This window comes from Sminthopsis crassicaudata, chromosome 6 (assembly GCF_048593235.1).
Source record: "Sminthopsis crassicaudata isolate SCR6 chromosome 6, ASM4859323v1, whole genome shotgun sequence".
Taxonomy (NCBI): domain Eukaryota; kingdom Metazoa; phylum Chordata; class Mammalia; order Dasyuromorphia; family Dasyuridae; genus Sminthopsis; species Sminthopsis crassicaudata.
Genome location: NC_133622.1, coordinates 250301102 through 250326721, shown reverse-complemented (window position 1 = coordinate 250326721; position 25620 = coordinate 250301102). Strand labels below are relative to the sequence as shown.

General features: G+C 61.4%; 4 protein-coding genes across 6 annotated transcripts in view; 3 read left to right on the top strand and 1 right to left on the bottom strand.

The window, feature by feature from the left end:
- Positions 1 to 7052, top strand: part of MAJIN (membrane anchored junction protein) — a 20850-nt gene extending 13798 nt beyond the window's left edge. For all 3 annotated transcript variants that reach the window (XM_074273528.1, XM_074273529.1, XM_074273527.1), the window contains exons 8-11: positions 1298 to 1349; positions 4225 to 4297; positions 6041 to 6161; positions 6626 to 7052. In XM_074273528.1, coding sequence (XP_074129629.1) covers positions 1298 to 1349; positions 4225 to 4297; positions 6041 to 6161; positions 6626 to 6671 — 292 coding nt within the window. In that variant the 3' untranslated portion in view covers positions 6672 to 7052. The remainder of the gene's footprint in view (positions 1 to 1297; positions 1350 to 4224; positions 4298 to 6040; positions 6162 to 6625) is intronic.
- A 1556-nt stretch (positions 7053 to 8608) lies between these two features.
- Positions 8609 to 9679, top strand: GPHA2 (glycoprotein hormone subunit alpha 2). The gene is made up of 4 exons (XM_074273533.1): positions 8609 to 8701; positions 8824 to 8941; positions 9122 to 9306; positions 9385 to 9679. Exons 2-4 carry the CDS (start codon positions 8845 to 8847, stop codon positions 9484 to 9486), a joined length of 384 nt encoding a protein of 127 aa, XP_074129634.1. The 5' UTR covers positions 8609 to 8701; positions 8824 to 8844; the 3' UTR covers positions 9487 to 9679.
- A 14-nt stretch (positions 9680 to 9693) lies between these two features.
- PPP2R5B (protein phosphatase 2 regulatory subunit B'beta) lies at positions 9694 to 16857 on the bottom strand. Its single transcript, XM_074273520.1, has 14 exons — positions 16355 to 16857; positions 15687 to 16181; positions 14838 to 15034; positions 14474 to 14575; positions 14193 to 14285; positions 13879 to 14009; positions 13652 to 13711; positions 13184 to 13292; positions 12765 to 12818; positions 12621 to 12671; positions 12419 to 12538; positions 11915 to 12042; positions 10496 to 10597; positions 9694 to 10359 (listed from the first exon to the last, which is right to left on the bottom strand). The coding sequence occupies exons 2-14, from the start codon at positions 15883 to 15885 to the stop codon at positions 10221 to 10223; spliced, it is 1485 nt and encodes a 494-aa protein (XP_074129621.1). The 5' UTR covers positions 15886 to 16181; positions 16355 to 16857; the 3' UTR covers positions 9694 to 10220.
- Positions 16858 to 18283: 1426 nt separating this feature from the next.
- LOC141546038 (solute carrier family 22 member 20-like) lies at positions 18284 to 25388 on the top strand. The gene is made up of 10 exons (XM_074273519.1): positions 18284 to 18607; positions 20701 to 20804; positions 21067 to 21221; positions 21490 to 21658; positions 21738 to 21861; positions 21943 to 22058; positions 23255 to 23472; positions 24200 to 24308; positions 24520 to 24723; positions 24868 to 25388. The coding sequence occupies exons 1-10, from the start codon at positions 18284 to 18286 to the stop codon at positions 24938 to 24940; spliced, it is 1596 nt and encodes a 531-aa protein (XP_074129620.1). The 3' UTR covers positions 24941 to 25388.
- Positions 25389 to 25620: the final 232 nt, after the last annotated feature.

Here is a 25620-nt window from a genome sequence, read left to right as displayed (position 1 = left end):
AGGGACACTTACCAGATAAATCTGGGGATAGCTCATAGCAGCAAAAGACCACTAGCATTGGGAGCCAGAGTCAGGATCTCAACCAGGGCTTCTCAAACTACGGCCCCTGGGCCAGATGCGCCCACTGAGGATGTTTATGCGGCCTGCCGGGTTCTGGCAAATGGGCTGAGGGGCGGAGACAGAGTGTGAGCTTTTGTTTTCACTATAGTCCGGCCTCCCACAGTCTGAGGGACAGGGAACTGGCCCCTATTTACAAAGTTTGAGGACCACTGATCTTGACCATCTGTGACCTTGGGCACCTAGATGGCAGCCAAGTGCCCACAGTGCCAGGTGTGGAGTTGAGAAGACTGAGTTCAAATGCAGCCTATGACAATTACTAGCTATGTGACCACGGACAAGTCAATCCTTGCCTCAGTTTCCTCATCTGTAAAATGAGCACAATAACACTCCCAGAGTGGTGATGAGGGCCAAATGAGATAGTATTTGAAAAGCACTGGCACCTAACAGGCACTTAAGAAATACCCATTTCCTTCCTTTCTTCTCTGTCCCTGCGAGTTGCTTAGAGTTGCCCAGGCCTGTGTATCCGGTGGATGTTGGAGGCAGGTCCGGCTTTCTGTGCTCTGTCATGCTTAAAATACCAATAACTAGAGAGCTGAGGAAAAGTCTCAGGGAGCAGGAAGCAGCTGAGCCCAAGGGACAGTGGTGAAGGAAGGCACGCCTGGCATGCAGAACCACCTGGACAAAGACTGGGAAGCAGGAAATGCCAACTGTTTGCACTCCCTTTGGACTAGAATTGGGAGTACATAAAAGGAGTAATGTGCACTGGGACTAGAAGGCCCCCATTGTGGAAAGTCTTAAACACTAGATTAATGAGATTGCATTTGATCCTGGGGCAATAGGGAGCCAGTGAAGGTTTTAGGAGGGGAGCTCTCAGCTACAGGAATGTAACCTTGGCAGCTGGGTAGAGTCTGGGCTAGGAAGAGAAAGGAAACCAATCTCCAGTGTGTCTGCTTGTCTCCAGGCCCTAGAAGGGTCCTGGGCATTGAGATAGGACGTGGAAGGACCCCAGGTGCTGGGGCAGGACCTAGAAGGGCCCTGGGCATTGAAGTAGTACCTAGAAGGGCCCTGGGTGCTGAGGCAGGACCTTTGCACTATTGGCAATGCCCAGGGAGCTTGGCTGCTCTGTCTGCTCTGCATAAAAATAGCCTTCCTGCTGAAATATTCATGGAGCTCGGGGTGGGCGGGCAGAGGGGGCTCTCCTGGGCCTCAGGGACCCCGTTGATTGCTTCTTTTTCAGGCCTGGGACGGAAACTTCCAGGAAGAAGAAGCCTCCGGCGCCTCCCAGCAGGGTGAGCTCCAAAGCAGGGCGTCCGGGTCTCCCGTGGGCCCTGGCCCGCTCCTCTGTTTCTGGGCCCGAGCGGGCGCCACTCTGCTCTGCATTATAGATGGTGCCCCGGGGGGAGGGGGAAGAGCAGAGCCCGGCCTGCTGCCTCCCCCCAGCCGCCATCTCGCCCTGTTCCTTTCTCCTTCCTGACCCAGAGACACCTCTGGAGGCTCCCGAGATAGACATCCCAAAGGGGCCAGGGAGTCAGAGAGGGAAAGGTGTGGATGACCATGCTGGCTGGCCTGGGGTGGGAGGCGAAGGGGCTGGGGGCAGAGGATGTGGGTTCAGATTCTGACTTGGCCTCTCACCACCGGTGTCCCTTCAATTCGGCTAAACGCCACATGCATTTATTAAAGATCTACTAGTGCTAGGTCCCGGGATTACAAAGACAAAAAGGAAATGTGGTCCCGGCCTCAGTTTCCCTCTCTGTAAGGACTAGGGTTTCTCTGATCTCTGAGGTTCCTTTCCTCAGGGAAAGGGCTTGCCCCCCTACAAACCTGTAAGATCAGTCACCTGGTGATTGAGGAGGGTCATAGAAGTCTGACCGCTCCCCTGAGGCCCCCTCCTCAAGCAAACGCCACGCCTGCTCTCTCCCTGGGAGCCCCTTCCAGCCCTTCCCAGAGTACTCTTGGACAATCAGACGTTCCCAGTCAAGGCAGAGTGGGGAGCGGGGATCAGTCCTGGGGGCCATGAGTACCTGCCCTCCAAGAGCGGGCAGTTTAGCTGAGAAGAAGCCCCTCACCCCCTCACTCTCGGAGGTCTGAGTGCCCCAAGGAAGTCGCCCAGTGCAGTTTTCCTGATTGAGGAAGATAAAGTCGTCAGCCCCAGTCCTGGCAGGGAGGAGAAAGGCGAACTTCCCCCGAACAAAGGCGCCTTGTACCACGGCTCGAGAATGCGACCTGGGAGTGTTCGCGCCCCCCCCCCCCCCCCGCTTTGTGCGCCTCTCCCCTTCTCTCGTGCCCCCTTCTAGCCCGGTGCCAAGGCTTCTTACTGGTCCCATCCACCCCTTCAGCCCAGTACTTGGCTCAGGAAAAGCCCGCGCCCAGCCCTTGGGGGGGGGGGGGGGGCTGGAGCCCATCCCGGGCGGGGGGGGGGGCAGATCAGCCTGAAGCAGGGCGCTCACAGGGACTCTCTGTGCCGGTCCCCTGGGCTGGAAAGATTGAATTGGCAGCCAAGCTTCCCTGCCTCTCCCTGGGGTGCGGCAAGACCCTAGTTGGGAAGGCCAGAGCTTTCTGCACGTCTCCATCACCAGCAGCTGAAAGGAAAACTGGCAGGCAGCCTGGAGTTGTTGCTTCAGCTAGTCCAGGCCTCAGTTTGTCCATCTGCCTGCCAGAGCTGTGACTTGCTGGGTCCTGAGGGTCTTGGGGGGCTCTGCCTGGGTCAGACTTTGAGGCCCTTGTTCAGAGCATCCCGGAGTTAGAAGGGCCCTCTGCAGCAGCCATTACGACTCAAACAGGAAAGCACCCTGCTTGCACATGTTCACCGGGAAGTACGACAAAGATCTGGGGCTTTTAGGGGACCACAAGCTTTTAGGGGACCACAATGGGGGTCAACAGCTATCCCACCTGTCCCCTGTATGCCAAGACCAGAATATAGTGTCCCCATGGGAGGAGGGAGACTCCCCTTGTAGACTCTCCTGGTGAGATCACCCTTGGAGTAGGGGGTCCAGCTCTGAGCACCACGTTCTAGGAAGGATGTGGACAGATAATCTGGAGAACCAGTGGGGGAGGCTGGCCAGGATGGGGCAAAAGGAACAGTAGCGCAAGGAAGAGAAGACTTGGGGAGGCAGAGATCTCCAGAAAGAAGCAAACTCTTTTGCTTTTTCATCCCCAGAGCTCACAGGGCCTGGAGCACAGTAGGAGTTTAATAAATGCTTATTGATGGGCTCATTAAGGGACATGATAAGGGTCTTTAAATATTTAAAGGGCAGTGTTCTAGAGAAAAAGGATTAGCTTTCTCTGGCTTGGCCTGGGAGGAGCAGTGAAGGCTATTTCCACCCCTAGCAGAGCAGAGGCTCTGGGTGCCCACAGTGAATGGGTAGAGGTGCTTGTGAATCGATGGGGTGGGTGGCAGGGTGCCCCTGTTATATCCCCCTAGAGCATCAATCTCCTCCCTTAATTCTTCCCAGTTGAATCTGAGCGGTGCCCCACCCCAAGTATCCCCCTTCCCAGACAGGCTGGGGCCTGACGGCCTCACCCTCTCCCCAAACCCCAGGCCCCGGCGGGCAGATGACGATCCCCTGACCCCTGGCAGACCTCGTTCCCCTGCCGGCACCCCCAGAACTACCAGATGCTGAGTCTGTTTCTGGGCTGGATCCGGAGATGAAAACCAAAGAAAATATACAAAGCAGGCTTCTTACGCTTGGGGAAGTTCTGTGGCTGTAAGGAGATGCCATTTCTCCAAACAGTCGTCCTCTCACTAGCCCCGGGTCTGGCATGGGACGAGCGCTGGGCCAGTGTTTGTGGAATTAGATCTCCCAAGCAGAGAGAAGAAGGCTGGCCCGGGACTGCCCTGAGCTCTCAGGACGGGGCTCACCCAGCCCTGGGCAGCTCAGCTCAGGTCAGCCCCGGTAATCCTAGCTTTGTTTGTTCTCGGCACTTAAACCTCAAGGTATCAGGTTTGGGGTGGGTCGGTCATGAGTAGCTCAAATGGAAAGAGACCCAAAAGTTAACTTTCTCTATAGACAGCAAAATTAGGGCCAAGTTAGCCATGAGAAGCCCAGCCCCAGAGCTGGCCAGAGGTCAGCTCCTTGGTCCATCAGAGCCCAAACGGCTTCATTTTCCACCAGCAGCCTCCCAGGAGGACAGGTGAAAGATGTTCCTCATTTCTCTTTTGATCAGAACTGGACTGGAGAATCTGCCTCAGAAGAGGGGGAGACTGAGGACTCCGACATTTCTTTCCTCAAGGACCATGGTAAGCCCCAAGAAATCCTTTTCTTTCATTGAGAACACCTAGGTCAAAGAGCAGAACACACAGTTCTCAAAAGAAGAAATGTAAGCCATCAACAACCGAATGAAAGATTGTTCAGGGTGAGCGGGATGTATGCTGAAACTGTCCCCCAAATTAGCGAGAATTTGGTTCCTTTCAACAGAGGGTGATAGAGCCCTAAGTCTAGAGCTGGAAAGAACTTCAGTTTATCTACTATGGGCAACTTTGCAAACTTAAGGCCGACAAATGTTAACCAACCTGAGCAATGTCATCCTGGTACTAAGTGCCAGGGGTGCCATTTGACTTTAACATCAGTGCTCTTAAATGGAAACAAGTTAATATTGGAGGGGCAACGGCGAAACAGTCACCCTAATAGACTAATAGCAAAGTGAAGCTCTGGTTACTCCAAGCATTCTGGAGCATACTTTAGAATTATGCAAGAAAATTCACAAACTCGTTCATATTCATCACAACATCGGGCACTTCCAACAAAATGTTGACAGCAGCACTTTCTGTGGTGGGTTTTAAAAAGCTAGGAGCAGTGGTCCTCAAACTTTTAAATAGGGGGCCAGTTCACTGTCCCTCAGACTGTTGGAGCGCCCCACACTCTTATCTCCACTGCCTCAGCCCAGTGCCTGACGTGTGCTTTGCTAAGGTGAGTTTAGGTCGAACTTCCGGTCTGCTTTTGCCATAACCCAGCCAGCTGCATAAACGTCCTCAGCGGGCCGCATCTGGCCCACGGGCCGTAGTTTGAGGACCCCTGATTAGTATAATAAAAAATAAGGAAATAAATATCCATAAAAAATTAAAAATAAAATAAAAACAAACAAATAAAACATCTGCCCAAGATAAAAAAAAAAAAAAAAGGCTAGGAATGAAGAGGGGTACCTCTCAATGACAGGATGACTACACAAATTAGGGCACAAATGTCATGGAGGATTATTGCTCCCCTCCCCCAAGAAATGAGGAATGGAGGAGTTCAGAGAATCACTGAGAAAATGTGTTTGGACTGATGTGTGGCAAAGAGAATAAAGGCAAGGTAATGTCAATGAAAAAAGCACCCAGAGCAACATCACCCAGCTCAGATGAGTAGTAATGACTAATCTTGTCCCAGAAAAAAATGGAAACACTTCTCTCAGTTGGATAGAGGCAGGGGATTGTGGGTACAGATTGCTATGTTTTGACAGACATGGTTGTTGGTTTTGCCCAAATTCTGCTGTGAGAGAGGATTGATTAGGAAGTGGTACGATGGGAGATGATTCTGATGGTTAAAAAATACACAAAAATGTATTTATTAATTGTATATGGGGGGGACCCTCACGAGCACCAGCCTACATATCCTAAGGGAATCTAGCCTACCTTTCTACAGTGAATTGATGCTGCTGCTTCCTGCAGGATGGACTGTTCTATTTCCCTCTCTGGTTAGAATTGATTTTTTACTTCCTGTCCATTGCGGGGGCATGAGTCACTTTCAAAGCCCCCCGAGGACCTTCCATCACAGATTGAGACTCAGCTTGGAGTTGAGGTTTTGTGGAGAAGCCCTTGTCCAGCAGTATGGCTTTGATCAAACAAAATGGCTCCATGTGTGTCTTTGGGCAGCTTGGTGTTCTGAGTGGCTTGGAAAGGACATCTGGATGCCCTGGGCCCCAACGGGGTCCTCTGCTTTCTCGTGGCCCAGCACGGTATCCCGTAGAACTAATGGCCGCTCTTTGCATGTCTTTGCTCCAGGTGCCCCGGCAGGATCTGGGTCTAGTTTGAGAGACCAACAGAGACCCCCTCCAAAGCCAAGCAGCCCGCCTTCTGAAGGGCCCCCCAAGCAAAAACATGCTGGATTTCTGGGCTTTCTAAGGTGAGAAAGGGCTTCTCTCTTGTTTTAATTTGAGACTAATCAAATAATCCCCTCCCACTAAAACAAGAATCGTAAGAAAAGGGTATCCACCCCCCCCCCAAATCAAGAGCCTTCTATACTAGGTAAAAAAGGTAATAGAAATGGGACGTCTGGGGGCAGCTGGGTGGTGCAGTGGATAGAGCACTGCCCTGAAGTCAGGAGTACCCCAGTTCAAATTTGACCTCAGACACTTAACACTTCCCAGCTGTGTGACCCTGGGCAAGTCACTACCCTAAATGCCTCAGCAAAAAAAAAAAAAAAAAAAAAAAAAAAAAAAAAGGAAAGGAAAAAGCTGTATGATATTGGCAATTCCCTTTTTCCTCTTTAGGTCCTGTTTCCTCCGTTGTAGCATGGAGGGAACTGAGCTCAGAGGGCCTTCTCAGCCCCAAGTGCTAAGATCTGGCATTTCTCTTTTTTCCCTCCAGCTCCCTCTTCCCTTTCAGGCTGTTCAGCAGGAGAGCCAGCCAGTGAGCCTGTCAGCCCAGCTGCCTCAGCCCTGTCCCCTCTGGCTCTGCTGGCCAGAGGGCCCAGGACTCTCCAAGGAGGCCCAGGACTCTCCAAGGAGGCCCAGGACTCTCCAGCAGGGCCCAGGACTCTCCAGGGAGGCCCAGGACTCTCCAGGAGAGCCCAGGACTTTCCAGGAGGGTCCAGGACTCACTAGGAGGGCCCAGGACTCTCCAGGGAGGCCCAGGACTTTCCAGGAGGGTCCAGGACTCTCCAGGAGAGCCCTGGACTTGCCAAGGGGGCCCGGGACTCGCCAGGGATGGCCGGGGCTCTGGCTCCGTGCTTGACCTTGGCAGCCCGTGTTTGTTTGGAGTCAGCGGCTGATGAATAAATGAAGCGCTGTTCCTTTCTGGTGGTCCTTGAGGAGCTTGTTACTGGCCCGAGAAGCGGTTTGGGACTCTCGCCTCCAGCACTTAGGGTCCTGGCGACAAATTATTTATGAAGAATTATCGATTGGACTCGGTGGAGAGGAGGGAGGGAGGGAGGGGGAGGGCTCCTTCCTCCTTGAGTGTGCCGGGGACAGGCCCCAGCTCCTGCCCACTGGCGTAATTCGGGGCAGCGCCCGAGTCCTGCTCTGCCCTGAGCCCATCCCTTTAATTTCCGCATTTTCTGCACTTTCCTCTGAGTGAGTGAGGAAGACCCGGGAAGGGGGGAACCTTCCCCTGATGCCCGCAGAGTCCATATGTGGCAGAGAGCCTTAGGCCGGGGCCCTTGGAACTGTTGACTGGTCCCCAGTCACAGACCCTCAGTCCCCAGAGGCACACTGAGGCCTGGTCTCCAAGACTCTGGCCTTCCTGCCTCCTGGGAGCCCTGGCCTTCCTTTGGGGAACCTCCTGGCTGCAGCTCAGTTTGGGGGACTCTGCAGGACTGTCCCCACAAGCTGCCTCAGAGCCTCCTGACCACTGCCTTCCCCCTGCCCCCCAGACCAGCCCCTTAGCTACCTGCATCCATTTGGGCCTCAGTTTACCCCTCTGTAGGTAGAGGGCCTGGGTGTGAGTCCTGATTCCATCATGGGAATCCCTCAGGGATGCGGTTTCCCCTCAGTTACTCACCCTGTAAAATGGGGAGATGAACGCTTGCCCCTTGGGGCCAGAAGGCTATTTGTCCTTGGGTCTCTGTTCCAGCTTGTCTGACTTGGCTGTGCTGCTCGGTGGGTGGTGCTCGGAGGGCCCTGGCCAAGAGAAAGCCCTGAGCGCCCTATAGCCAAGGCTGAACTGCAGGCATTTTCTGGGCCAGGCTGGTGCTCCCCCCAAGGAAACTTCAGGGTCCTGCGCTCACCCTGCTTCCCCCATCCCGGTACCTCAAAACGGGATGAGCAGGGACGTTTCTGGGACGGGGGAGAGACTGGCTCAGGGCTGGCAGGAACGGCCTCCTTGGATCGTGTACGTCCCTGGCGAGGGCCAGCCGTGGCGGAGGCTCCGGGAGGAGAACACCCGATTCAGACGCAGAGGAGCCCTCCCGGGGCACAGCCCCTTCCCTGTGCCTCTGTTTCCCCCTCTATAGAACAAGGGCCGGCCTAGATGGCCTCTGAGGCCCTTTGGGCTCTAGATCTGGGGTCCCACTGCCTTCCCCTTTGACTCAGAACTCTTAGCCTGGCTCGCTGCCTTCCCCCCCCAGCTCCCCAGGGGGGCTCAGGGTGGGGTCCCTCCTTCCCTGGGGCCGCAAAACTCCCCAGAGTGCCCTGTACCTCCACTTCCCACTCTGAGCTTATTGAGGAGGGGGCTAGGAACCCCACTGCCCCACAGACGGACCCCAGGGCTTCCTCCCAGCTGGGGTGGGCCCCAGGGGAAGGGAGACAAGGGCCCCTCTTCCGGGGGAGTTCTCCGGAGGCTTTCAGGGGGAAAGGGGTGGGGGCGGTGAAAGCCGATCCCGGCTGGAGGGTGTGGCCCCAAAGCCAGGGAGGGATAAAAGCTGGAGATGGGAGCCCGGGCCACAGACCCACGGGAGGAAGGAGCCGGGCCTTGGCCCCCGCAGCTGGCGTCGGTGACCCCAAAGTGGTGAGAAGGCCTGGAGGGACAGAGCAGGGCTGGGAACTGGGGGCACCGAGTGTGGGCGAGGGGGGCTGGGGGATGGCCAGCCTGTGGCTCCAGAGAGAGATGCCCAACACCCCCCCACTCAGGCTGTTTTAGAACCCCCCAACATGGCCCTCCCCAAGACCTTGCTCTTCCCCCTGCTGCTCCTGGTGGCCGCTGGGGCCCGGGGCCAGGAGGCCGGAGTCCCGGGCTGCTACCTGCACCGTGAGTACTCGGGAGGGTGGCAGGTGATGGGGGAGAAGCCCCTGGGGATAGGAGGCTCAGGAGGCTGGGTTGGGGGGGGCAGCCTCGGGACTGGGGAGTCTCAGGGGGGGGTCGTGCCGGAGGAGAGGGGCTCGGCCCGGGGCAGGGGCGCTCTCCACGGGTCCCCTCGCGGCCTTGCAGCCATCAACGTGACCGTGCGGAGCGACCGCCAGGGCCCCTGCCGGGGCTCCCACGTGGCTCAGGCCTGCGTGGGCTACTGCGAGTCCAGCGCCTTCCCCTCCCGCCACTCGGTGCTGGCGGCCAGCGGCTTCCAGCACAACATCACCTCCGTGTCCCAGTGCTGCACCATCAGCCGCCTGCAGAAGGTCAGGGCCGGGGCAGGGAGGGGCGGCCTCGGGGGCGCCCGCAGAGGTGCCAGGAGGAACCCGGCTCTCCCCTGGCAGGTGAAGGTGGAGCTACAGTGCCCCGGGAGCCGGCGGGAGCAGCTGGAAATCTTCACGGCCCGGGCCTGCCAGTGCGACATGTGCCGCCTGTCCCGCTACTGAGGGTCCTGGGCCCGAGGAGGCCCCCCAGCTCGGATACCTCCTCCTAAAGCCCCCCAACTCTGACTCCCTGTTCTAAGCCCCCTGGCTCCCACGTTCTCTGCCCCCCGGCTCTGTGACTGCTTTCTCACCCCCCCCGCCACCTCTGGTCTGCCTCGGCCTCAAGCTTTGTGCCATGAAATGGGGGCCCCCCAAAATAAACTGAGCAGCTTTGGAGTTTTTCTCTTTATTCAATCCACCCCCAAGAGTGGGAAGAGGGAGCAGATCATGATTCATGTAGGAACCCCCCCTTCCCCAGGACCTTGGGGGCTCCCTCTCCCCTGACCCCTCCCCATCTACTCCCTGCCCAATAAATAAAAAGGGGAAGAAGTTTTGCAGGGGGAGGGGGTGCCCCAGACTGAGGCCGGGGGAAGAGCAATAAATATAGCCTGGAGTCCATGGGTCGGGCAGGGAGAGAGGGAGGCCCCCGCGCTGGCACGAGGTGCTCCCAGGGTCCTGGCGGGGGTTCCAGGGGTGTGGGGGAGGTAGGAGGGGAGAACGGGGCTCCTGAAGCTGCCGGAGCCCGGCCCGGGGGGCGCCCACCCTGTGCTGACAGCTCCCAGGCCGTTGGCCCGTCACGTCCGTTTGGGATCCCCGGTCCGGCGGTCGGGTGGGGGTCCTGCCTTGCAGTCTGGCTTGGCCCCCGAGGGCGGGCTGGGGTTAGGGAGCAGTGGGGCTGGGGTGAGTGGGGGGGGCCTCTAGCTCTGCTCCCCTCCCGGGGCCGGCCTGGCCCCCAGCCGATGCAGCGGAGGCTCGTCCGCCCCCTGCAGCCTCCGCAGCCGCAGCTCCTCCAGGCCCTTCCACAGCTCCTGCCGCTCCCGGGCTTTCTGCTGCTCCCTGGGCAGCGGGCGAGGGGGGAAAGGGGAAGTTAGTGAGGGCGGGCTTGCCCGCCCGGTGCCCCAGGCCCCACCCCCAGGCCCACGTCCTGCCCCTGTGCCCGACCCGTGCCCACTGAGGCGTCCCCCCCACTCACTGCTGCTTCTCCAGTTTGTAGGAAGCTGTGAGCTCATCAAACAGCTTCCCGTTCATCTCCATGAAGGTTTTAAGCACGTTGTAGATCAGAGACACGATGGTCCTGGGGGTGGGAGAAGGACAGAGGGGGTGCTGGAGCTATGGGGAGCGGCCCGGCCTGGGACCCCAGGAGCAGCTGCGCCCCCCCAGCATCCAGGATCGGGGCAAGTCCTTGCCTGAAGGCCCCCCTCGGTGCCACAGAAGCCCTCCCACGCCCACCACTAATGGCTCTCACGCTCTCCCAGTTCTGCCTCTCAGGCATCCCTCTTGCAGGGGACTTCAAGCCAGTCCCTCCGCCCCGGTGCTCCCCCAAGTCTTCCCCAGGAGAAAATCCCGACTCCCGCCCCCTGGAGCCGAGCCCTCAGGTGGGCCCTGCCCTGGGGGCCCCCACCGCAGCCCTGGGTTCTAGGAAGGGCAGTGAAAAGCTGCAGAAGGTCCAGTGGAGGGCAGCTGGGAAGGAGGGCTGGCCAAAGCCACGGGGCGCGGGCAGCCTCCTGGGGAGCCGGAGGGAATCCCGGGAAAGGGAGCAGCTCGGTGGGTTTAGGCCCGAGGGCTGGACTAGGGCCGTGAGGAGGGGGAGAAAGAGCCCCCTTTGGCCGGTGGCAGGGACGGCTTCCCGACAACCCAGCCGACCCGGAAGGGGTGACCTCCCATCCCTGGGGTCTGCAAGCAGGGGCCGCGCTTCCCCCTCAGAGGGAGTGAGGGCCGGCCTTGGCTGCTGAGCTCTAGAGTTCTGAGATGGGCCGGAGGGCCGAGAAGGGCTTCAGAACAAAAAACAAAATTGGGGGGCTGAGGGCTTGAGACAGGGGGTGTCCTAGAACCTAGAACAGGGGATGTCAGAGCTGGAAGGGACCTAGAACAGGGTCAGGGCTGGGAAGGCCTGAGGACACAGAACATCCCTGCCCCCCCCTTCACTCAGCTATCACATGGCGGCTCCTAAGAGGCAGCTCTGATCACATCCCAGACACCACCGCCTTCCCCCTTCAACAACCCCCGGGGTCCCCGTGACCCCCAGACTCAAATGGCCCTTCAGGCCTGGCCTCCCCCACCTGTAGTTCCCGAGCCCCGGGGCTCCAGCCTCCTGCTGCTCCCCGCACACAACAGGGCACTTTTTCCAATGGAGCGTCCTCTGCCCCAACCCCAGCCCCCCCAGCCCCCCAAGGTCACCCCTGATTCCCTGCAGGCTCCCTTGCCAAGGCTTCTCTCTACTCCTCCTGGTATCTGAGGCTTGTCTGCCGGGGGGGGGGGGGCTGCTTTGCCTTTCTTGGTGCCCGGGCTCAGGCCCAGTCCGGGCACACAGCGGGCACTCGGCCAGGGCTGGCCCAGGACGCTGGGCCTAGGCAGGGGGGCGGTGGCCCAGACCATCCCAGCGGGCACTCACGGGTTCCAATGCTCCTTGGAGACGCGATAGAGGGTCCCGTACACAGCAGGCAGCACGGTGTGGCAATTGTCCTCAATGAGGCTCAGGATGTATTCATTGTTCCAGAAATACAGAGCCCGCTCTGCAACCTGCGGAACGGGCAGCCCGGTGAGCGGGGCCCTCCCAGATTTCCCTCTGGTCTCGGGGGGCCCAAGTGACGGGATTAGAAACTCTCAAGGGCCAACTCCCACCCTTTATGGGGAAACTGAGGCACAGAGATGTCACCGATGTTGTGCAACGTCACCCCATGGTGAATGGCAAGGAAGGGATCTATTCCCTGGACTAAGGACACAGAACTCTTAAACCCCTCCTTTCTGGACCTCAGTTTCCCCATCTGTAAACAAAGAAGCTGGACCTGGGAACCTCTCCTGCGACCCCCCCACATGTGAAGGAGGTGCTGTCCGAGGTGCTGACTCTGGGAGGCCGGGCCTGCCTGCTCCCCTCCCCGTCTCTCCCACCCCGTACCTGGAAGTGGGGGCTGGAGACACAGCGAGCAATCTGTTTGAAGAGGGGTTCTTGGATCTTGACAAACTGGGAGGGCTCAATGACGTCCAGAATCTCCTCCATCTCTCCCAGGAACATCACCTGCAGACGGGGGAGGGCATCAGTCACCCCCTCCCTGGAGATGCCCTCCCGGCCTCCCCCACCCCTCAGCAGCTCCCGCTACCTCCTTCTGGGTGCAGGTTTTGGGCCAGTATTTGAGCAGTCCCCGGATCACCTGCAGGGCAGAGGGGAGTCAGAGTTGGGGACCAAAGGCCCCCCGTCCCCCCCCCCCCGAGAAGACGCAACACCCGGCGCCCTGGTCACTCACGTGCTCGGTCAGGGTCGCGTCCTTTTCCAGGAACTGCACTACGCAATATGCCAGCTGCAGAGGTGGGGAGACGGACCCATGAGAATGAGGGAAGCCAATCAGCAGTCCCCCTGCCCCCATTGCCCAGATGAGGAAACTGAGACCCAGACCGGCCCAACGTCCTGGCCGGGAAATGGCGGCAAGGCCAGTATTAACCCCTCAGTCAGCCCCTTTCCACTGCCCTGGGAGCCCCCCGAAAACTTTCAAATCCGCCTCCTAGTTAGCCTGGGGTGGGTGGGGCCATTGCCCTCCGAAGGTCACTTGGGAGGAGAAGGGCTTGGCTGCGGGGGCCTTGGGGTCCCCTTCAGGCCCAGAGTCCTTTGGTTCTAGCCAGGGGACGGGCCTGGGGCCTGGGGGGAGGGGAGGGAAAGAGGGCTCACCTGGGCATGGAAGTTGGAGAGAGATTTGACTGAATGAAGGGGGATGAGCACTCGAACCAGGAACTGCTTGTGCTCAGTCTTCAGGGGCAAAGCAAAGCCATTGATGATACTGTGGAGGAGGGAGGAGACGTGAGGGCAAAGGGAAGCGAGGAGAGGGACGAGGGAGGAAGGGAACATGGGGGAGAGGACGGAGAGAAAGAAGTAGGAAGGAGGAAAGAGAGAAGGAAAAGAGAAGGGGAAAGGGAGCAGAAGAGGGAGAAGGGAAAGTGGAAAAATGGGAAGAAGGAATGAAGAGGGAGGAAAGCGGAGGAAAGGAGAGAAGCAAAGAGGAGGAAATGGGGCCCGAGGAATGGGAGGGAGGAGGAGAAGGAAGGAGCATCCTGGTGGCTCAGGCTCCTAGTGCTGGACAGCTCCCTGGCAGGAGAGCCGCCTCCTTGGTCTGACTGGGGGGCTGTGGCTCCCACTTACCTCCCAAGGATCTCCAGCAGCTCGGCCACGCCATTGAAGTGCTCTAGCTCGTAGATGAACCTGGAGAGAGGGGAAAGAGGTCGGGGGAAGAGAAGGGCCGAGCCTGCCCCCCAGCCACGCTCCTCCACCCAGCATGCTTCACACACTTGGCCAGCCCTGCACACTCACACCCCCTTTCCCCCCTCACGCCCCCCTCCTGGGGCTGGCGCAAGGGCTTCCCCGCTCACCGCAGGAAGATGTGGTTGCATTGCTTTCGGATGTAAGCACGAAGGCCCAAGAACTTGCCGTAGACGCGGTGCAGGATGGTTTTGAGGTACTCGCGCTCCCTGGGGTCCTCGCTGTCAAACAGCTCCAGGAGCTGTGGGGCCCAAGGTCAGGGCCAGGGCTGGCGGAGGGGAGGCCCCAGGCAGCCTCAGGGCCCGCTCCTTCCCTCCCTCCCTTGGCCGGGGGTCCCTCCGTCCAGATCCCCAGGGGCTGCTCCCGGGCCCCCCCCCAGCCGGGGCCTCAGAGCGCCAGGCCCCTGGGCTCCAGCCTCACCCACCATCAACACGAACTTCTGATCCACGTATCTCTTGGCCACTGAGGGCTGGAAGTCCGGACTCTCCAGGAAACGCAGGAAAAACTCGTACACCAGCTGGGGGGGGGGGGAGAAGGGGGCCATAAGCCCAGGGGCCCAGGCCCCCAAGCCCAGAGCCCCGGGTACCAGGCCCCAGTACCCAGGTACTACCAGTGGGCGAGGGGGGCGGAGGGAGACATAAGCCCAGGGCCCGGGCCTGCTCCTGGGCTGCAGTGTCCGGACCTCCGAGCCCCAGGCCTGGGTACCTGCAGGTGTGGCCAGGAAGGTTCCAGGTTGGGTTCATCCTCCTCAGGGTCAAACTCAGGATTCTCGCTGGGTGGCAGCGTCCGGAAGATATTCACCGAGATCTAAGAGGGAGGGTTGGAGGCGCTCAGGGAGGCCCCCTTCCAGAGCTGGCTGGCTGGGGGCCCCAGGAACCTGGGGCCCTGAACGGGCTTCAGGTACGTCCAAGCCGTGTGACCCCGGCCCAGTCCTGGCCCTTAAATCGGGCGCTGGCGGCACCTGGGCCGGACTCGGCGGCCTCTAACGTCCAGCTGGAAACCTCCGGCCCGTGTCCCGCCCCAGGAGGGCGAGTGGCCGCCCCCCAGGCGCCGCCGGCGGCGTGCTCACCATGCGGATGATGTCGGGGTACACCGGCTCGATGAGGACGCCCCGGGTGCCTCCCACACACTCCACCAGCTCGTTGAGGGCCGCCCGCTTCACCTCTTTCCCCTTCAGGTCGGCCACACAGTCCAGGAAGTCGAAGAGGACCCCACACTGGGCCAGCTTCCGGCTCAGCAAGTCGTGGAGCTCGGAGGCTGGCACATCTGGGGAGGGAAGCGGCGCCAGCCTGAGCCTCGGGCCAGCGTGGCCGGCCAGCGGAGGGGAGTCCTGGCCCTGCTCCCTCCTGCCCGGGCCGGCCCTCCACGGCTGCCCCTGGCCCGCAGATGCCCCGGCCCCCTGCCCTCCTAGGGCCCTGCCAACATCCCCAGGCCCTTCTTCTGCCTCTCGTTTCCCTTCTCTGGAGTCGAGCAGGAAGTATCGAGTTTTTAAAAGTAAAAACTGGCCCTGGGATCCTCGGGCTTTCCGGGGGCAGCGGCCGCTTTCAGCTCTCTCCCGCGGCCCATCCGGGCCAGAAGCTGCTACCGGGGCCGGGAGCAGGTAAACAGTCCCGGGTCTCCTGGGAGGGCGAGCTGAGAGCGAGGCGGTGCCCCAGGGATGCTGGCTGAGCACACCCGGCTCGCCGTGCCCCCGGCCCCGGCAGAACCGGTGCGGCCTGGGCCTCCAGGGACGTCCCCGGACCGAGGCCCTCGGCTCCAAGCCCGGACGCCCCACAGGGCGACCCCGAGGCAGGGCAGCTCCCGGCTCCGACCCTGACGGGCAGAACCGCACATGCGTCAGCAGAGACAGCGAGGGCCGCCCCCCCCAGCCCGGGCACAGCCCTGGGGGCCAGACGGCCAAACCCCGGGGCCCACTCACCCTTGAGCAGCGGTAGGGGGGTGAGCTCCTGCTGGTTGCTCTGGTACCGGAACTGGGAAGAGCTGTGGGAGCGCCGGGGCCGGGCCCGCCGCAGGGACCTCCGGGAGAAGCCGTCTACTTTGTCCGGAGGGGGGACTGGGGACAGCCCCGGGGAGGAGGGGCTGGTGGGGGTGCTCGCTGGGGGCAGCTTGGTGTCCATGGTGACTAAGGGGGCCGCAGCGTTGGGGGGAGGGGTCACCCCCCACTCCTGGATGCCTACTCTGCCAACGTCCCGGCTAACAGGGAGCCCCGGGCTGAGCCATCCCGGCCAGGGAACGGCCCTGGTACCGCGGTTCCGAGACAAGAACCACTCCCCTCGCCCCCCCCAGGGCCCTCCAAGTAACCAGTCAGTCCCCGGGGGGCAGCTGGGGGGTCCTCGGGGGCAGGCCCCTGGGGGAGGGGCGGGAGAAGCTGGTTACAGAGTTCTTATTGAGGGGAAGTCGAGGTAGAATGAGCCTAGAGTCGAAACAGAGGCAGTGGGAAGGCAGGGAGGGAGGGGGGCCGGAGGGGGGAGGGGGAGGGGGGCCGGGGCAGGGAGGGAGGGAAAGACCGGGAGAGACACGGTTAACCGAGGTCCGAGTGGCTGAGGAGGGTCGCTCCCAGGCTCCCCACGCCGGCCGCTCACTCACCTCCCAGGGGCCCGAGTGCCGGGGGCCCCCCGAGGCCGGCTGGGCTCCTCGGCGAGAGCCCCCGCTCAGGGGTGCACGACGCGGGACCGGCCCCGCTCCGGCCCGGGCTGTGCGTCCCGGCTGGGGAAGCCCGAGGCCGGGGTCCCCCGAGGGCGCTGGGGCATCCCCCACCCCCCCCTCCCGGGGCCGGGCCAGGGCTGGGGCTGAGCCCGGGTGCGGGGTGCGTGCGGGAGCTCCGAGCGCCGGGGTCCCGGGGAGCAGCCGCAGGGAGGGGGGGCGCCCTGCCGGAGCGGCTGCTGTCCCCCTTCCCCGTGTGGCCCCTGCGACTGCGGGGGCCCCGCTCCCGGCTCTGGGGGGCGCTGGCGGCGGCGGGAGGGGGCTGGGGGCTCGGAGCGCTCCGCCTGCTGCACCGGCCGCCCCAGCTGCTCAGAATGACATCAAGTCACCTCCCCCCGCCCGCCCTGCGCCTCCCGCGGGGGAGGGGGAGGGGGCTGCGTCAGCGCGGCCCTGGCGGCCCGGGAAATGTAGTCCTGCCCGGCTTAAAGGCGCCGGCGGCCGGGAGCCGGGAGCACTCAGCCGCGGACTGGACGGGGCGCGGGGCAGAGGGAGCACGGCTCCGGGGGAGGGGCCCGAAATGAAGTCCTCCCCACCTGCCCCCGGGCGAGGCGCTTCCTGCCCTTCCCGGGGACTCAGTTTGCCCGTTTGTAAAAGGGAAGTCTGGAGCTCCTCAAAATCCGCCTCGGACCCGGGCCGCTCACTTGCCCTTCCCCCCCTGGGGGAAAAGGAGTCCCGAATGTCCCCCCCCAGCTCTCCCTCCGACTCCCCTTGTGGGTGCCCGCGCTCTGCGGGAAAGCCGCGGCTCCGGGGAACCCGGGCGGGGGCTCTCACTGCCCTCTGAGGGAGAGGCCTTGCCGGGGGAGCGCTCTCCCCCCACCCTGGGACTCGGTTTCCTCATCTGCGGACCCCCTATTATCCCACGTGACTTCGGGGCACTTAGGTTCTAGGGCGTTCTTAGCCCTGGCCATGTTCTATTGCTCCCACTGGAGGGAAGCTTCTGGAGGGAGTCCTCCTTCGAGCCGGCATCTTATTCCTTTCTCCCGGCACGCGGCGCAGCGCTCTCCTCAAGCCATGTCTGCTGACTGAATTTGGGGACGCTCGGGAGCCCCCTACACCTAGAACCCACAGCCTCGCATTCCGGGCTAGTCAATCTCATCAGAATGTCTGGCCGGGAAAGCAGCAGCCTAAGGGTTAACCCGAGACAGTCACGCCAGGGGCCTCTGGGAGATGTAGTTCTCTGGAGGCTGCCGGGAAATGAAGTCAGCCTGACTCCTGCAGTCCCCCTCCCTTCTGCACAGTCTTCGGTGACATCATAGTCTCCGGATTAAAGGGCCAGTTTGGAATTGAGGGGGGGCGGGGGAGAGGGATGACTAACCCCGCCCGCCAGAGTCGGCCCCCTCCCTGGATGAAATGAATTGTTGGGGACTCAGCCTGGGGCCCACAGAGGGGGAGAAGGAGGGACACTTACTGCAAAAATAAACAAAAACTAGTTGATGAGCCCTGGGTCTCCTTCCTGAAGTCCTGGCCCCCTTCCCAGCATCCCACCCTCAGCCCCTCCTCATCTAACTGCCCCCACCCTCCTTAACCAAACACCCCCCCATCCTCCCATTCCCAAGCCCTCTCCCCTTCCCCCCAGACTTCTTCACCCCTTATTCGGACTCTCCATCTTCAGTTTCTGACCCTTCACCCCATGCCCCATATCCTGTGCTTCCTCCAAATACCAATACCCAGTGACCTTTGCCCTATGACCTTTCAGCATCCCAAGCTGGCTTTCGGGAACCCAGTGTCTCTCGGTTGAATGAACTGGACCTTGCTCTCCCTAAGTTACAGTGTGGTCAGTTCCAAGGAGCTCGGCTTGTGGGCTGGAGCAGCATGGGCAGGAGCGGGGCCCTGGGAGAGGAAGGGGGGACCGGGAGGAAGACCAAGGGGCTGGGGAGCCTGCTGGAGCAGGTGGGGGGATGGGGTCGCTTCCAGATGGTCCACCTGGCCACCTTGTTTGTGCCTTTTGCCTTCGTGGGCACCCACGGTTTTCTCCAGAACTTCACGGCCTCCACCCCTGACCATCGCTGCAGAAGCGCGGCCGCCCTGGGGGACAGGTGCCTCCGGCCCCGAGCCAACGCTACCAATGAGACGGAGGCTTGTTCCGAGGGCTGGGTCTACAACCTCACCACCGTCCAGACCACCATTGTTACTGAGGTACCCAGACCGCCCTGAGCCCCCCGAGGGGAGGGGCTGCTCTCCTGTCTCCCTTCCAGATGAGATCACTGGGGCTGACTGGCCTAGGATCTGAGACAGGCGGGAACTCGGGGCTCCCTGTGGGGGCTTTAAAGGTCACGGGAAGGTTCTCCTGGAGCTCCCATCCTTGAAGAGAATGAGAAACATCTGGGGAAATAACTTGGTTAAAAAAAAACCAATGTACTGTGGGAGTTTAACAAGGGAGAAGTCCCTTCTGGGAGGGGGAGGGGGGCCACGAGGGACGGACGGGACTTCAGTGTGAAAAAAGAGGGGGAAAGATGCAAAGAGCCTACTATGTGCCAGGCACTGTGCGAAGCTGCTCATGAGAGGCGTGGATGAGGAGGAATGTGAGAGAGTGGGGGCCGGGGGGGCAGGCAAGCCCCACAAACCCACAAACCCATCATTTTACAGAAAACTAAGTGATGTCACAAGGTAGAAATTGATCAAGCATTTATTATATTCTACTGCATACCAGCCATTGAGCTGTACCTACTGAGGATGCAAAAAGACAAAAATGGAGCACTTCCTCTTGTCAAGAAGCTGGTGCTAAACTCTGATGGAGTGAGTGTGAGTGAGTGTGCGTGTGAGAGTGTGAGTCTGTATGTGGGGGGTGTAAGTGTGTATATACGTGTGTGTAAGTTTGTGAGTGTGTGTGAGTGTGTCTGTATGTGTGTGTGTGAGTGTGCGTGTGAGAGTGTGAGTCTGTATGTGGGGGGGTGTAAGTGTTTATATACGTGTGTGTAAGTTTGTGAGTGTGTCTGTATGTGTGTGTGTGAGTGTCTGTGTCTGTGTGAGTGTCTGTATGTATGTGTGTGAGTGAGTGTGTGTCTGTATGTGGGGGGGTGTAAGTGTGTATATACGTGTGTGTAAGTTTGTGAGTGTGTCTGTATGTGTGTGTGTGAGTGTGCGTGTGAGAGTGTGAGTCTGTATGTGGGGGGGGTGTAAGTGTGTATATACGTGTGTGTAAGTTTGTGAGTGTGTGTGAGTGTGTCTGTATGTGTGTGTGAGTGAGTGTGCGTGTGAGAGTGTGAGTCTGTATGTGGGGGGGTGTGAGTGTGTATATACGTGTGTGTAAGTTTGTGAGTGTGTGTGAGTGTGTCTGTATGTGTGTGTGTGTGAGAGTGTGTGTCTGTATGTGGGTGGGTGTGTGTAAGTGTGTATATATGTGTAAGTTTGTGAGTGTGTGTAAATGTGTGTGTGTATGTGAGTGTGTATGAGGGTTTGTGTGTGTATGTGTGTGTGAGTGTCTGTGTCTGTATGTATGTGTGCGAGTGTGTGTACATGTGTGAGTCTGTATGTGTGTACGTGTGTGAGGGTGTGTCTGTATGTGTATGTGAGTGTGTGTGTGTGTGTGTGTGTGGGTGTGTGTGTGTGAAGGTAAGGGGGAACGGGGACCAGGAGCCGGGGATCCTGTGCAAGCTGTTTCTTGATCAGTCCTAAAGAAAACAAGTTACTCGGACGGTAAAGGGAAAGGGCAGGGCGAAGACTTGGGGGGCAAATGATGCAAAAGCCAAGAGCTGGGGGTGCGTTTGCACAGAATAAGTGCTTAATAAATGCACTGTCGATCATCCATGTGCAATGAACTGCACTTATTAAGCACCTACGCTGCTGTGGGCACAGTTTGGTGGCAGTCGCGGCCCTCCTGAAGCTTCCAGTCTGGGGCGGTAAGGGGCCAAGGAAGGGGTGGCTGATGGGAGGGCATTTCCTGCTAAGTATCTTGGAGGGAGGGCAAACTGCCAGGTGAGCGCTGATGAAGGGAGACTGGTCCCCAAGCTTCTGACACTGGATGGCACCTGGATGCAGAGGGGGAGGGGATGGCCCTCCTGGTCCTCCTCTTCCTCCCTCCTCCCCCCACCCCCATGCCTGCTGCTTTGCCAGGCAAGTAACTCGTGCTTTATCCTCCTCCCAAAACCCTCGCACAGCCATGACCCCCACAATGGCCTGGGAGATGCAGAGGGGGAAACCGAGGCAAGCCTCGGAGAGCTCAGCGCCTCCCCCCCACCACACGCCACACACCTGAGCCCCTTCTTGCTCTGCTCCCTCTCCCCCCACAGTGGGACCTGGTCTGCAGCCTGAAAAGCCTCCCCAGGGTGGCCCAGTCGGTTTACATGGCGGGGGTGTTCCTGGGGGCCATCGTGTTCGGGGGGCTGGCGGACAGGTGAGCGTCGGGACAGCCCTGCCTGGTGGCACCCAGGAGCCGAAGGTGGATCGGGAGGGGCTCCCCACGGGGAACGGGCGCTGCCCCCAGGAGCCGGCGGCAAGGGCCAGGCCTTCTCCGAGATGGGGCGGCCGAGGCCCTTTCTAGGCCCCCGAAGATCAGTCCGGGAGGGGACCTTTCCTGGGGGCGTCTCCCCGACTCTGGGGTTTGCTGGGGCTGGGCCAGCCCAGGCTGCCCTTGACCCCGGCCCCCGTCCCCCTAGGCTGGGCCGCCGGACCATATTCCTCTGGTGCCTTCTTCAGGTGGCCTCCCTGAGCACAGGGGCAGCCCTGGCTCCCTCCTTCTCCATCTACTGTGTGTGCCGCTGCTTCTGTGGCTCCGGCATGTCTGGCGTGGTGCTCAACGGACTGGGACTGGGTGAGTGCGGGCAAAGGGGGGAGAGGCAGGTGGCCCGGGGCCCCGGCTTGGCCCAAGGGGAGGCTGGGGAGATGCGGGGTGGGCTCTCCCTGAGGTGGAAGGGCAGGTGACCCGCATGCCCCCCGGGGGCCAGACTGCCCCCCACTTTGCCACCAGGATCCTCCCGGCTCTGCCACCCCCCCACTCCCCGATCAGGCCCCCCAGCCGCCACCGTAGGCTTGCTGGCAGCCCATCACCCAGGGCCGTGAGACGGGGCGTCTCTCCCCAGTTCTGGAGTGGACACCGCCCTCCCACCGCACAGCCGTGTCCGGCCTCCTCTCGTTTGTGCTCAGCCTGGGGCAGCTCAACCTGGCCCTTCTGGCCTTCGGCCTCCGGCACTGGAGGCACCTGCAGCTGGCGGCCGGGGCCCCCTTCGCCCTCTGCTTCCTCTGTGGCTGGTGAGCACCCGGGGGGCCCTGCCACAGGGAGGGGCGGGAAAGGCCTCGGCAGGCCGCTGCCCGACCTCCCGCTCCGCAGGTGGCTCCCAGAGTCCGTCCGGTGGCTGGCAGTGAGGGGGCGCCTTTCAGAGGCCCTGCGCTCCTTGAAGCTGGTGTCTTGGATCAACAGGGTTCCGGTCGCTGGGGGCCAGCTCTCCCTGGAGGTGAGGGGCGGAGGGGAGGGGGCTGCCCATGCCCTCTCGGGAACCCCCACCCACCCCCAGAGGCGTTTCTCTTGCCCACAGATGCTGGAATCCCACTACTCTCAGGAAGAGGCTGCAGGAGCTCCAGGGGCCTCCACCCTGGACCTGTTTCGGACCCGGGAGATGCTGGCCGTGTTGGCTTGTATCATGGGCATTTGGTGAGCGAGGTGGGGAAGCAGAAACGCGGGGCCAAAGATGGGAGGAAGGGCTGGGGGAGGGGAGGCCAGGTCCTTCCCAGCATCTTAGTTCTAGAGCCAGTCACTGCGTCCAACCGCACATTCTACAGATGGGGAGCACTGGAGGAGCAATGACCCGCCCAAGATCACCGGGGTGGGAGGGTCATTCCTCTGGGCCGCAGCTTCATCCGCAGAGGCCGGAGGGGGGCTGGGTCTCCTGGCCGGTGCCTGGAACTCCGCAGACTTTTAGCCAGTCCTGTGGAGCAAGGGGAGGGGGGATCCCCACTTTGGGGCGGGTTGTGGAGGCCTGGAGCTGGGGAGCAAAGCCTCGCAGGCCCGTGGCCCGGGGACACGGCTTCTCTGGGAGCGAGCCTTCGAAAGGGGGGCCTGGTGCCAGGCTCCCAGTGATTGAGCGGCTGTGGGCTGTTTTAGGGAACTTGCTTCTTAAAGGGGCCTCGGGGCTGATCTTTTTGTAAGAGGCCGGTCTGCTTTCCCAGCCTTGCTCTTTGTGGGTCACAGAACGGGGGAGTGGAAGGAGCCTTGGGGCGCTGAAGGTCAGAGCGAGGGGAGACCCGTGAGCGTAAAACCCAGAGAGAAGTGACCCTGGAACGGAGACCACAGCGCGGCGGACGTGGAGGGGCTTTAGAACAGAGCTCAGAGGGGGGAAGGGCCTTGGAGCAGAAAACATGGACTAGCACTGGTGGGAGGAAGGTAGAGCATGAAATATTAAAGGTGGGAGGGGCCTTGGAACACAGGACACAGAGGGGACCAAAGAACATCCAAGCTAGGAGAGACCCTAGAACATCAGAAAGGAGGGGCCTGGAACGTAGAACACAGAACAGCAGACCTGGAAGGGACTTTAGAACAGAGAACCTCAGAGGTAGAAGGGACCTTGAAAAGTAAAACATGGAACATCCCAGGTGGGAGAGACCTTGGAATGTAGAACACAGAACGTCAGCGGGGGGACCTGGGAATGTCCGAGCCCGGGGGACCCCGGAGCCCTCCTGGTCTGGCTCGCGCGGTCGCCGAGGAAGGTGAGGTCTGAGCAGTGACGACCACGTCCCAGATTGGTGCCGGGCCGCCTCCCGCCTCCTGGGGAGATGCCCTGGCAGGGCAGGCAGGAGCCATGGGAGGGGTGGCAAGGGGCCCTTCGGGCTAATCCCCGCTTTCCCGCCCAGGTTCTCTGCTAGCCTGGCCTTCTTTTCTCTGGCCCTGGATCTCCAGCGTTTCCCGGGCGAAGATCCGTACCTGGTTCAGGTCGTCCTGGGGGTCATAGATCTCCCCTTTCGCCTCCTGTTGCCCAACCTGGCCAACTACCTGGGACGCAAGCTCACCCTGGCCTCCTGCCTGTTACTCGGAGGGGGGCTCGTTCTGGGGGCCATCCCAGTGCCAGCCGGTGGGTATGGGTGGGCCAGACCTCTGCAGAGATGGGGGGCAATGGAAGGGCTGACCCTCAACCCCGCCTTCCCCTCTGACGGGATCAGGAGCTGAGACAGGGACACGGGGCAGATTTGGTGGGAAGAGCTTTGGGGAGGATCCTCAGGCCCGGGAGGAGAAAGGCCGGGGGAAGCTGGGCCACTGGTCCCATTTAGAAGGGACAAGAGCTTCCTCAGGCCACCTGAGGCCCTCAGCCTCTTCCTCAGCCCAGAAGCTCCTTAATGCTCCCACATGGAGGGCTGCTCCTGGCTCACAGGGCCCAGGCTCTCCCAGCTCTGACCTTGCTTGGCCCATGCCGGCTCACCTTCCCCATCCCTCCCCTGCTCCCCATCCCTCCCCCGGCTCCCCATCCCTCCGCCGGCTCCCCATCCCTCCCCCCGCTCCCCATCCCTCCCCCGGCTCCCCATCCCTCCCCCGGCTCCCCATCCCTCCCCCCCCCCCCCCCCGCTCCCCATCCCTCCCCCGGCTCCCCATCCCTCCGCCGGCTCCCCATCCCTCCCCCCGCTCCCCATCCCTCCCCCGGCTCCCCATCCCTCCCTCACTCCCCATCCCTCCGCCGGCTCCCCATCCCTCCCCCCGCTCCCCATCCCTCCCCCGGCTCCCCATCCCTCCCTCACTCCCCATCCCTCCCCCGCTCCCCATCCCTCGGCCCCGCTGACGGAGGCCTCCACCCCTTGTGCCCGCAGAGCTGGGCCGCCTCCACATGGGGCTGGTGGTGCTGTCCAAGGGGTTCATGTCAGCCTCCCTCAGCTCCATCGTCCTCCTGGCCTCCGAAGTCTTCCCGACTTCCCTCCGGTGAGTCTCCTGCCCTCCTCCCCCCCAGCCCGAGATCCTCCGAAGGCTGGCCAGGCCAGAACGGGCCGGAGCGCCCCGCTGAGCAGCGAGCTCTGTGGGGTCCTGGCTTTGGGGCTCCGAGCTCTGCGACCCCGACGAGGCCCTTTCTCCCCAAGAGAGGGTCTTTGTGCTCCAAATCTCGGACTTTCAGGCCCTTCCTGCTGCTTTGCAGGATGACTGGCATGGGCATCACCAACATGGTGGGCCACATGGGAGGGGTGATGGCCCCCCTGATCCTGCTGGCAGGCCCCACGCTCCCCCTCCTGCCGCCCGTGCTCTTCGGGACCACCGTTCTGGCCGCCAGCTGCCTGGTCCTCTTCCTGCCGGAGACGAGGGGCGCGCCCTTGCCCGACACCTTGGAACAAGCCCAGAGCCAGTAGGTGACCCCAGCCCCTCCTTCCCTTGGGCCCTTCCCAGGCCTGGGGTATAGTCACCCCCCCTTCAACCTCTCCTGGCCGGGCCTCCAGGGCAAAGTGGGGGGACCGAGCCCCAAAAGGGGCAACTTCCCTCCCATCCCCAGGGTCCGGAGATGCTGGAGCAGATTGCTGAGGAAGCCCCGGCGAGGGGCCCGGCCCCTCCAGACCAAGCTCTAGTCCCTGGGCGGAGACGGCCCCAGCACAGCGCAGGGGAGGATGGAGGCTCCGGCACGGCAGAAGGGGGACACCCGAGGTCCGGTGCTGCCTCCCCCTCAGCCCGGCTCCGACCGGCCGCTTCCTCGCTCCCTAGCTGGGTTCCCGGCCCGGGAGTTTTCCCAGCTGGGGTCCAGCCTGAGTCAGAGCAGCGCCTCCGGCCTCCCGGCACCGTTTCCTGCTTCCTTCACCCCCTCACTCTGCCCTAGTTCCAAGGCCCGCGACAGAGGAACAGGTTCCCACATGCACAGCCCACGTTCCGCCCGGGGGACCCTCGGGGCGGCCGATCCCTGCCCCACTGGCCACACAGGCGGAGGCGGGAGGGGGAGGGGGGGCCCTGAGCCTCCCTCCGAGGCTCCAGGGTCCCCCCAGGCCCACTGTTGTTTCTCCCAATAAACACCTAGTGATGGAAGCCCGGCCTGGTGGTGGACCCTGGCGCCCCTACTGGGCGCCTGAGGCCTCAGTTTCCCCGTCTGCATTAGGGGGATGAGATTAGGGACTCCTCCCAGCTGTGCCCGGGGCATTTAGGTGGGGGGCCCGGCCCAGACCCATCCTGATGAGGAACTTAAAACTGAGAGGATCCCGGGGAAAGCACTCATATGTAAATGCCTGCTCCCTTCTCCGCCCAGCTCGGCTCTTGTTTG

What these genes read in the sequence shown, in the direction of transcription:
- GPHA2 (XM_074273533.1), top strand. Translation starts at nt 8,845, where the DNA reads ATGGCCCTCCCCAAGACCTTGCTCTTCCCCCTGCTGCTCCTGGTGGCC. An exon ending in CCCGGGCTGCTACCTGCACC is followed by an intron (nt 8,942 to 9,121) that starts GTGAGTACTCGG and finishes GCGGCCTTGCAG; the next exon opens with CCATCAACGTGACCGTGCGG. An exon ending in CCATCAGCCGCCTGCAGAAG is followed by an intron (nt 9,307 to 9,384) that starts GTCAGGGCCGGG and finishes CTCCCCTGGCAG; the next exon opens with GTGAAGGTGGAGCTACAGTG.
- PPP2R5B (XM_074273520.1), bottom strand. Translation starts at nt 15,885, where the DNA reads ATGGACACCAAGCTGCCCCCAGCGAGCACCCCCACCAGCCCCTCCTCC. An exon ending in ACCCCGACATCATCCGCATG is followed by an intron (nt 14,576 to 14,837) that starts GTGAGCACGCCG and finishes CCTCCCTCTTAG; the next exon opens with ATCTCGGTGAATATCTTCCG. An exon ending in CTGCTGGAGATCCTTGGGAG is followed by an intron (nt 13,293 to 13,651) that starts GTAAGTGGGAGC and finishes CCTCCTCCACAG; the next exon opens with TATCATCAATGGCTTTGCTT.
- LOC141546038 (XM_074273519.1), top strand. Translation starts at nt 18,284, where the DNA reads ATGGGCAGGAGCGGGGCCCTGGGAGAGGAAGGGGGGACCGGGAGGAAG. An exon ending in AGACCACCATTGTTACTGAG is followed by an intron (nt 18,608 to 20,700) that starts GTACCCAGACCG and finishes CTCCCCCCACAG; the next exon opens with TGGGACCTGGTCTGCAGCCT. An exon ending in GCTCAACGGACTGGGACTGG is followed by an intron (nt 21,222 to 21,489) that starts GTGAGTGCGGGC and finishes GTCTCTCCCCAG; the next exon opens with TTCTGGAGTGGACACCGCCC.